This window comes from Micropterus salmoides, unplaced genomic scaffold (assembly GCF_014851395.1).
Source record: "Micropterus salmoides isolate LMB-PRFRI ecotype aquatic unplaced genomic scaffold, ASM1485139v1 Ms_hic_scaffold_8, whole genome shotgun sequence".
Taxonomy (NCBI): Eukaryota; Metazoa; Chordata; class Actinopteri; order Centrarchiformes; family Centrarchidae; genus Micropterus; species Micropterus salmoides.
The window spans coordinates 13857243-13868177 of NW_024044570.1; the positions used below are offsets into that span (position 1 = coordinate 13857243).

The window sequence follows — 10935 nt, forward strand, 5'->3', positions numbered from 1 at the left end:
CAATGTCTACAACACCACCTACTAAACCTACAACAACACCAACTGAATCTACTGCTACAACTGAAGTGCCAACTACAACAACAATGTCTACAACACCACATACTGAACATACTACTACAACAACTGAATCTACTACTACAACTGAAGTGCCAACTACAACCACAATGTCCACAACACCACATACTGTACCTACAACAACAACTGAAGTTCCAACTACAACCACAGAATCTACAACACCAGTTCCAACCACAACAACATCTAAATCTACAACACCAACTGAACCTACTGCTACAACTGAAGCGACAACGATAACAACACCAAAGACTACAACAACCCCAACTGAATCTACTGCTACAACTGAAGCGCCAACTACATCCACAATGTCTACAACACCACCTACTAAACCTACAACAACAACAACTGAATCTACTGCTACAACTGAAGCGCCAACTACATCCACAATGTCTACAACACCACCTACTAAACCTACAACAACAACAACTGAATCTACTGCTACAACTGAAGCGCCAACTACATCCACAATGTCTACAACACCACCTACTAAACCTACAACAACAACAACTGAATCTACTACTACAACTGAAGTGCCAACTACAACCACAATGTCCACAACACCACATACTGTACCTACAACTACAACTGAAGTTCCAACTACAACCACAGAATCTACAACACCAGTTCCAACCACAACAACATCTAAATCTACAACACCAACTGAACCTACTACTACTACTGAAGCGACAACTACAACAACACCAAAGACTACAACAAAACCAACTGAATCTACTGCTACAACTGAAGTGCCAACTACATCCACAATGTCTACAACACCACCTACTAAACCTACAACAACACCAACTGAATCTACTACTACAACTGAGGTGCCAACTACAACCACAGAATCTACAACAACACCAGTCACAGTATCTACGACTCCTTCAACAACTACTCCTGCTCCCTGTAATACTAAAATGAACAGATGTGAGTGGTCAGAGTGGTATGATGTGTATGACCCAAAAATGACAACAGTGACTTGGAAACATATGAGAACATCAGAAATAGCGGTAAACAGGTATGTCAAGATCCGAGCAACATTGAATGTGGATCAACAGTTGACACTAGGAAAACTTCAATGATTTTGTGAGTGAAACTGGCCAAGTTGTTACTTGTGATTTGAAAAATGGTTTAACATGTCAACAAAAGGACCAGATAAGTCCTCCACTGAAGTGCTTTAACTATAGGATCAGAGTACAATGTTGTAAAATGGTAGATGAACCATGTACAACTACTCCTGTCACTACTAAACCTAGTACTACAACTGAAGTTCCAACTACAACCACAATGTCTACAACACCACATACTGAACCTACTACAACAACTGAAGTTCCAACTTCAACCACAATGTCTACAACACCACCTACTAAACCTACAACAACACCAACTGAATCTACTGCTACAACTGAAGTGCCAACTACAACAACAATGTCTACAACACCACAAACTGAACATACTACTACAACAACTGAATCTACTACTACAACTGAAGTGCCAACTACAACCACAATGTCCACAACACCACATACTGTACCTACAACTACAACTGAAGTTCCAACTACAACCACAGAATCTACAACACCAGTTCCAACCACAACAACATCTAAATCTACAACACCAAATGAACCTACTGCTACAACTGAAGCGACAACGATAACAACACCAAAGACTACAACAACCCCAACTGAATCTACTGCTACAACTGAAGCGCCAACTACATCCACAATGTCTACAACACCACCTACTAAACCTACAACAACAACAACTGAATCTACTGCTACAACTGAAGCGCCAACTACATCCACAATGTCTACAACACCACCTACTAAACCTACAACAACAACAACTGAATCTACTACTACAACTGAAGTGCCAACTACAACCACAATGTCCACAACACCACATACTGTACCTACAACTACAACTGAAGTTCCAACTACAACCACAGAATCTACAACACCAGTTCCAACCACAACAACATCTAAATCTACAACACCAACTGAACCTACTACTACTACTGAAGCCACAACTACAACAACACCAAAGACTACAACAACACCAACTGAATCTACTGCTACAACTGAAGTGCCAACTACATCCACAATGTCTACAACACCACCTACTAAACCTACAACAACACCAACTGAATCTACTACTACAACTGAGGTGCCAACTACAACCACAGAATCTACAACAACACCAGTCACAGTATCTACGACTCCTTCAACAACTACTCCTGCTCCCTGTAATACTAAAATGAACAGATGTGAGTGGTCAGAGTGGTATGATGTGTATGACCCAAAAAATGACAACAGTGACTTGGAAACATATGAGAACATCAGAAATAGCGGTAAACAGGTATGTCAAGATCCGAGCAACATTGAATGTGGATCGACAGTTGACACTAGGAAAACTTCAATGACTTTGTGAGTGAAACTGGCCAAGTTGTTACTTGTGATCTGAAAAATGGTTTAACATGTCAACAAAAGGACCAGATAAGTCCTCCACTGAAGTGCTTTAACTATAGGATCAGAGTACAATGTTGTAAAATGGTAGATGAACCATGTACAACTACTCCCGTCACTACTAAACCTAGTACTACAACTGAAGTTCCAACTACAACCACAGAATCTACAACACCGGTTCCAACCACAACAACATCTAAATCTACAACTCCAACTGAACCTACTACTACAACTGAAGTGACAACTACAATCACAAGATCGACAACACCACTAACTAAACCTACTGCTACAACTGAAGCGACAACGATAACAACACCAAAGACTACAACAACCCCAACTGAATCTACTGCTACAGCTGAAGCGACAACGATAACAACACCAAAGACTACAACAACACCAACTGAATCTACTGCTACAACTGAAGCGCCAACTACATCCACAATGTCTACAACACCACCTACTAAACCTACAACAACACCAACTGAACCTACTACTACAACTGAAGTGCCAACTACAACCACAATGTCCACAACACCACATACTGTACCTACAACTACAACTGAAGTTCCAACTACAACCACAAAATCTACAACACCAGTTCCAACCACAACAACATCTAAATCTACAACACCAACTGAACCTACTACTACTACTGAAGCGACAACTACAACAACACCAAAGACTACAACAACTCCAATTGAATCTACTGCTACAACTGAATTGCCAACAACATCCACAATATCTACAACACCACCTACTAAACCTACAACAACACCAACTAAACCTACTGCTACAACTGAAGCGACAACTACAACCACAGAATCTACAACAACACCAGTCACAGTATCTACGACTCCTTCAACAACTACTCCTGCTCCCTGTAATACTAAAATGAATAGATGTGAGTGGTCAGAGTGGTATGATGTGTATGACCCAAAAAATGACAACAGTGACTTGGAAACATATGAGAACATCAGAAATAGCGGTAAACAGGTATGTCAAGATCCGAGCAACATTGAATGTGGATCGACAGTTGACACTAGGAAAAACTTCAATGACTTTGTGAGTGAAACTGGCCAAGTTGTTACTTGTGATCTGAAAAATGGTTTAACATGTCAACAAAAGGACCAGATAAGTCCTCCACTGAAGTGCTTTAACTATAGGATCAGAGTACAATGTTGTAAAATGGTAGATGAACCATGTACAACTACTCCCGTCACTACTAAACTTAGTACTACAACTGAAGTTCCAACTACAACCACAATGTTTACAACACCACATACTGAACCTACTACAACAACTGAAGTTCCAACTTCAACCACAATGTCTACAACACCACATACTAAACCTACAACAACACCAACTGAACCTACTACTACAACTGAAGTGACAACTACAACCACAAGATCGACAACGCCACTAACTAAACCTACTGCTACAACTGAAGCGACAACTACAACAACACCAAAGACTACAACAACCCCAACTGAATCTACTGCTACAACTGAAGCGCCAACTACATCCACAATGTCTACAACACCACCTACTAAACCTACAACAACCCCAACTGAATCTACTGCTACAACTGAAGCGCCAACTACATCCACAATGTCTACAACACCACCTACTAAACCTACAACAACACCAACTGAACCTACTACTACAACTGAAGTGCCAACTACAACCACAATGTCCACAACACCACATACTGTACCTACAACTACAACTGAAGTTCCAACTACAACCACAGAATCTACAACACCAGTTCCAACCACAACAACATCTAAATCTACAACACCAACTGAACCTACTACTACTACTGAAGCCACAACTACAACAACACCAAAGACTACAACAACACCAACTGAATCTACTGCTACAACTGAAGTGCCAACTACATCCACAATGTCTACAACACCACCTACTAAACCTACAACAACACCAACTGAATCTACTACTACAACTGAGGTGCCAACTACAACCACAGAATCTACAACAACACCAGTCACAGTATCTACGACTCCTTCAACAACTACTCCTGCTCCCTGTAATACTAAAATGAATAGATGTGAGTGGTCAGAGTGGTATGATGTGTATGACCCAAAAAATGACAACAGTGACTTGGAAACATATGAGAACATCAGAAATAGCGGTAAACAGGTATGTCAAGATCCGAGCAACATTGAATGTGGATCGACAGTTGACACTAGGAAAAACTTCAATGACTTTGTGAGTGAAACTGGCCAAGTTGTTACTTGTGATCTGAAAAATGGTTTAACATGTCAACAAAAGGACCAGATAAGTCCTCCATTGAAGTGCTTTAACTATAGGATCAGAGTACAATGTTGTAAAATGGTAGATGAACCATGTACAACTACTCCCGTCACTACTAAACCTAGTACTACAACTGAAGTTCCAACTACAACCACAGAATCTACAACACCGGTTCCAACCACAACAACATCTAAATCTACAACTCCAACTGAACCTACTACTACAACTGAAGTGACAACTACAATCACAAGATCGACAACACCACTAACTAAACCTACTGCTACAACTGAAGCGACAACGATAACAACACCAAAGACTACAACAACACCAACTGAATCTACTGCTACAACTGAAGCGCCAACTACATCCACAATGTCTACAACACCACCTACTAAACCTACAACAACACCAACTGAACCTACTACTACAACTGAAGTGCCAACTACAACCACAATGTCCACAACACCACATACTGTACCTACAACTACAACTGAAGTTCCAACTACAACCACAGAATCTACAACACCAGTTCCAACCACAACAACATCTAAATCTACAACACCAACTGAACCTACTACTACTACTGAAGCCACAACTACAACAACACCAAAGACTACAACAACACCAACTGAATCTACTGCTACAACTGAAGTGCCAACTACATCCACAATGTCTACAACACCACCTACTAAACCTACAACAACACCAACTGAATCTACTACTACAACTGAGGTGCCAACTACAACCACAGAATCTACAACAACACCAGTCACAGTATCTACGACTCCTTCAACAACTACTCCTGCTCCCTGTAATACTAAAATGAATAGATGTGAGTGGTCAGAGTGGTATGATGTGTATGACCCAAAAAATGACAACAGTGACTTGGAAACATATGAGAACATCAGAAATAGCGGTAAACAGGTATGTCAAGATCCGAGCAACATTGAATGTGGATCGACAGTTGACACTAGGAAAAACTTCAATGACTTTGTGAGTGAAACTGGCCAAGTTGTTACTTGTGATCTGAAAAATGGTTTAACATGTCAACAAAAGACCAGATAAGTCCTCCACTGAAGTGCTTTAACTATAGGATCAGAGTACAATGTTGTAAAATGGTAGATGAACCATGTACAACTACTCCCGTCACTACTAAACTTAGTACTACAACTGAAGTTCCAACTACAACCACAATGTCTACAACACCACATACTGAACCTACTACAACAACTGAAGTTCCAACTTCAACCACAATGTCTACAACACCACATACTAAACCTACAACAACACCAACTGAACCTACTACTACAACTGAAGTGACAACTACAACCACAAGATCGACAACGCCACTAACTAAACCTACTGCTACAACTGAAGCGACAACTACATCCACAATGTCTACAACACCACCTACTAAACCTACAACAATCCCAACTGAATCTACTGCTACAACTGAAGCGCCAACTACATCCACAATGTCTTCAACACCACCTACTAAACCTACAACAACACCAACTGAACCTACTACTACAACTGAAGTGCCAACTACAACCACAATGTCCACAACACCACATACTGTACCTACAACTACAACTGAAGTTCCAACTACAACCACAGAATCTACAACACCAGTTCCAACCACAACAACATCTAAATCTACAACACCAACTGAACCTACTACTACTACTGAAGCCACAACTACAACAACACCAAAGACTACAACAACACCAACTGAATCTACTGCTACAACTGAAGTGCCAACTACATCCACAATGTCTACAACACCACCTACTAAACCTACAACAACACCAACTGAATCTACTACTACAACTGAGGTGCCAACTACAACCACAGAATCTACAACAACACCAGTCACAGTATCTACGACTCCTTCAACAACTACTCCTGCTCCCTGTAATACTAAAATGAATAGATGTGAGTGGTCAGAGTGGTATGATGTGTATGACCCAAAAAATGACAACAGTGACTTGGAAACATATGAGAACATCAGAAATAGCGGTAAACAGGTATGTCAAGATCCGAGCAACATTGAATGTGGATCGACAGTTGACACTAGGAAAAACTTCAATGACTTTGTGAGTGAAACTGGCCAAGTTGTTACTTGTGATCTGAAAAATGGTTTAACATGTCAACAAAAGGACCAGATAAGTCCTCCACTGAAGTGCTTTAACTATAGGATCAGAGTACAATGTTGTAAAATGGTAGATGAACCATGTACAACTACTCCCGTCACTACTAAACTTAGTACTACAACTGAAGTTCCAACTACAACCACAGAATCTACAACACCGGTTCCAACCACAACAACATCTAAATCTACAACTCCAACTGAACCTACTACTACAACTGAAGTGATAACTACAACCACAAGATCGACAACACCACTAACTAAACCTACTGCTACAACTGAAGCGACAACGATAACAACACCAAAGACTACAACAACCCCAACTGAATCTACTGCTACAACTGAAGCGCCAACTACATCCACAATGTTCACAACACCACCTACTAAACCTACAACAACACCAACTGAACCTACTACTACAACTGAAGTTCCAACTACAACCACAGAATCTACAACACCAGTTCCAACCACAACAACATCTAAATCTACAACACCAACTGAACCTACTACTACAACTGAAGCGACAACTACAACAACACCAAAGACTACAACAACCCCAACTGAATCTACTGCTACAACTGAAGCGCCAACTACATCCACAATGTCTACAACACCACCTACTAAACCTACAACAACACCAACTGAATCTACTACTACAACTGAGGTGCCAACTACAACCACAGAATCTACAACAACACCAGTCACAGTATCTACGACTCCTTCAACAACTACTCCTGCTCCCTGTAATACTAAAATGAATAGATGTGAGTGGTCAGAGTGGTATGATGTGTATGACCCAAAAAATGACAACAGTGACTTGGAAACATATGAGAACATCAGAAATAGCGGTAAACAGGTATGTCAAGATCCGAGCAACATTGAATGTGGATCAACAGTTGACACTAGGAAAAACTTCAATGACTTTGTGAGTGAAACTGGCCAAGTTGTTACTTGTGATCTGAAAAATGGTTTAACATGTCAACAAAAGGACCAGATAAGTCCTCCACTGAAGTGCTTTAACTATAGGATCAGAGTACAATGTTGTAAAATGGTAGATGAACCATGTACAACTACTCCCGTCACTACTAAACTTAGTACTACAACTGAAGTTCCAACTACAACCACAGAATCTACAACACCGGTTCCAACCACAACAACATCTAAATCTACAACTCCAACTGAACCTACTACTACAACTGAAGTGATAACTACAACCACAAGATCGACAACACCACTAACTAAACCTACTGCTACAACTGAAGCGACAACGATAACAACACCAAAGACTACAACAACCCCAACTGAATCTACTGCTACAACTGAAGCGCCAACTACATCCACAATGTTCACAACACCACCTACTAAACCTACAACAACACCAACTGAACCTACTACTACAACTGAAGTTCCAACTACAACCACAGAATCTACAACACCAGTTCCAACCACAACAACATCTAAATCTACAACACCAACTGAACCTACTACTACAACTGAAGCGACAACTACAACAACACCAAAGACTACAACAACCCCAACTGAATCTACTGCTACAACTGAAGCGCCAACTACATCCACAATGTCTACAACACCACCTACTAAACCTACAACAACACCAACTGAATCTACTACTACAACTGAGGTGCCAACTACAACCACAGAATCTACAACAACACCAGTCACAGTATCTACGACTCCTTCAACAACTACTCCTGCTCCCTGTAATACTAAAATGAATAGATGTGAGTGGTCAGAGTGGTATGATGTGTATGACCCAAAAATGACAACAGTGACTTGGAAACATATGAGAACATCAGAAATAGCGGTAAACAGGTATGTCAAGATCCGAGCAACATTGAATGTGGATCAACAGTTGACACTAGGAAAAACTTCAATGACTTTGTGAGTGAAACTGGCCAAGTTGTTACTTGTGATCTGAAAAATGGTTTAACATGTCAACAAAAGGACCAGATAAGTCCTCCACTGAAGTGCTTTAACTATAGGATCAGAGTACAATGTTGTAAAATGGTAGATGAACCATGTACAACTACTCCCGTCACTACTAAACCTAGTACTACAACTGAAGTTCCAACTACAACCACAGAATCTACAACACCGGTTCCAACCACAACAACATCTAAATCTACAACTCCAACTGAACCTACTACTACAACTGAAGTGATAACTACAACCACAAGATCGACAACACCACTAACTAAACCTACTGCTACAACTGAAGCGACAACGATAACAACACCAAAGACTACAACAACCCCAACTGAATCTACTGCTACAACTGAAGCGCCAACTACATCCACAATGTCTACAACACCACCTACTAAACCTACAACAACACCAACTGAACCTACTACTACAACTGAAGTGCCAACTACAACCACAATGTCCACAACACCACATACTGTACCTACAACAACAACTGAAGTTCCAACTACAACCACAGAATCTACAACACCAGTTCCAACCACAACAACATCTAAATCTACAACACCAACTGAACCTACTACTACTACTGAAGCGACAACTACAACAACACCAAAGACTACAACAACTCCAATTGAATCTACTGCTACAACTGAATTGCCAACAACATCCACAATGTCTACAACACCACCTACTAAACCTACAACAACACCAACTAAACCTACTGCTACAACTGAAGCGACAACTACAACCACAGAATCTACAACAACACCAGTCACAGTATCTACGACTCCTTCAACAACTACTCCTGCTCCCTGTAATACTAAAATGAATAGATGTGAGTGGTCAGAGTGGTATGATGTGTATGACCCAAAAAATGACAACAGTGACTTGGAAACATATGAGAACATCAGAAATAGCGGTAAACAGGTATGTCAAGATCCGAGCAACATTGAATGTGGATCAACAGTTGACACTAGGAAAAACTTCAATGACTTTGTGAGTGAAACTGGCCAAGTTGTTACTTGTGATCTGAAAAATGGTTTAACATGTCAACAAAAGGACCAGATAAGTCCTCCACTGAAGTGCTTTAACTATAGGATCAGAGTACAATGTTGTAAAATGGTAGATGAACCATGTACAACTACTCCCGTCACTACTAAACTTAGTACTACAACTGAAGCGCCAACTACATCCACAATGTCTACAACAACACCAACTGAACCTACTACTACAACTGAAGTGACAACTACAACCACAAGATCGACAACGCCACTAACTAAACCTTCTGCTACAACTGAAGCGACAACTACAACAACACCAAAGACTACAACAACCCCAACTGAATCTACTGCTACAACTGAAGCGCCAACTACATCCACAATGTCTACAACACCACCTACTAAACCTACAACAACCCCAACTGAATCTACTGCTACAACTGAAGCGCCAACTACATCCACAATGTCTACAACACCACCTACTAAACCTACAACAACACCAACTGAACCTACTACTACAACTGAAGTGCCAACTACAACCACAATGTCCACAACACCACATACTGTACCTACAACTACAACTGAAGTTCCAACTACAACCACAGAATCTACAACACCAGTTCCAACCCAACAACATCTAAATCTACAACACCAACTGAACCTACTACTACTACTGAAGCCACAACTACAACAACACCAAAGACTACAACAACACCAACTGAATCTACTGCTACAACTGAAGTGCCAACTACATCCACAATGTCTACAACACCACCTACTAAACCTACAACAACACCAACTGAATCTACTACTACAACTGAGGTGCCAACTACAACCACAGAATCTACAACAACACCAGTCACAGTATCTACGACTCCTTCAACAACTACTCCTGCTCCCTGTAATACTAAAATGAATAGATGTGAGTGGTCAGAGTGGTATGATGTGTATGACCCAAAAAATGACAACAGTGACTTGGAAACATATGAGAACATCAGAAATAGCGGTAAACAGGTATGTCAAGATCCGA

At 40.6% G+C, this 10935-nt stretch overlaps 3 protein-coding genes across 3 annotated transcripts; all 3 read left to right on the forward strand.

Moving 5' to 3' along the window:
• Window positions 1–1536: 1536 nt before the first annotated feature.
• Window positions 1537–2861, forward strand: LOC119893398 (cell wall protein DAN4-like; the record flags this gene model as incomplete). Its single annotated transcript, XM_038705525.1, has 1 exon — window positions 1537–2861. A coding segment is annotated over one exon (969 nt), but the record flags the coding sequence as incomplete, so codon positions are not given.
• A 3010-nt stretch (window positions 2862–5871) lies between these two features.
• On the forward strand, window positions 5872–7710 carry LOC119893752 (mucin-2-like). The gene is made up of 2 exons (XM_038706085.1): window positions 5872–7329; window positions 7647–7710. Exons 1-2 carry the CDS (start codon window positions 5930–5932, stop codon window positions 7708–7710), a joined length of 1464 nt encoding a protein of 487 aa, XP_038562013.1. The 5' UTR covers window positions 5872–5929.
• A 1165-nt stretch (window positions 7711–8875) lies between these two features.
• LOC119893391 (mucin-2-like) lies at window positions 8876–10851 on the forward strand. The gene has a single exon (XM_038705519.1). It carries the CDS (start codon window positions 8989–8991, stop codon window positions 10819–10821), a length of 1833 nt encoding a protein of 610 aa, XP_038561447.1. The 5' UTR covers window positions 8876–8988; the 3' UTR covers window positions 10822–10851.
• Window positions 10852–10935: the final 84 nt, after the last annotated feature.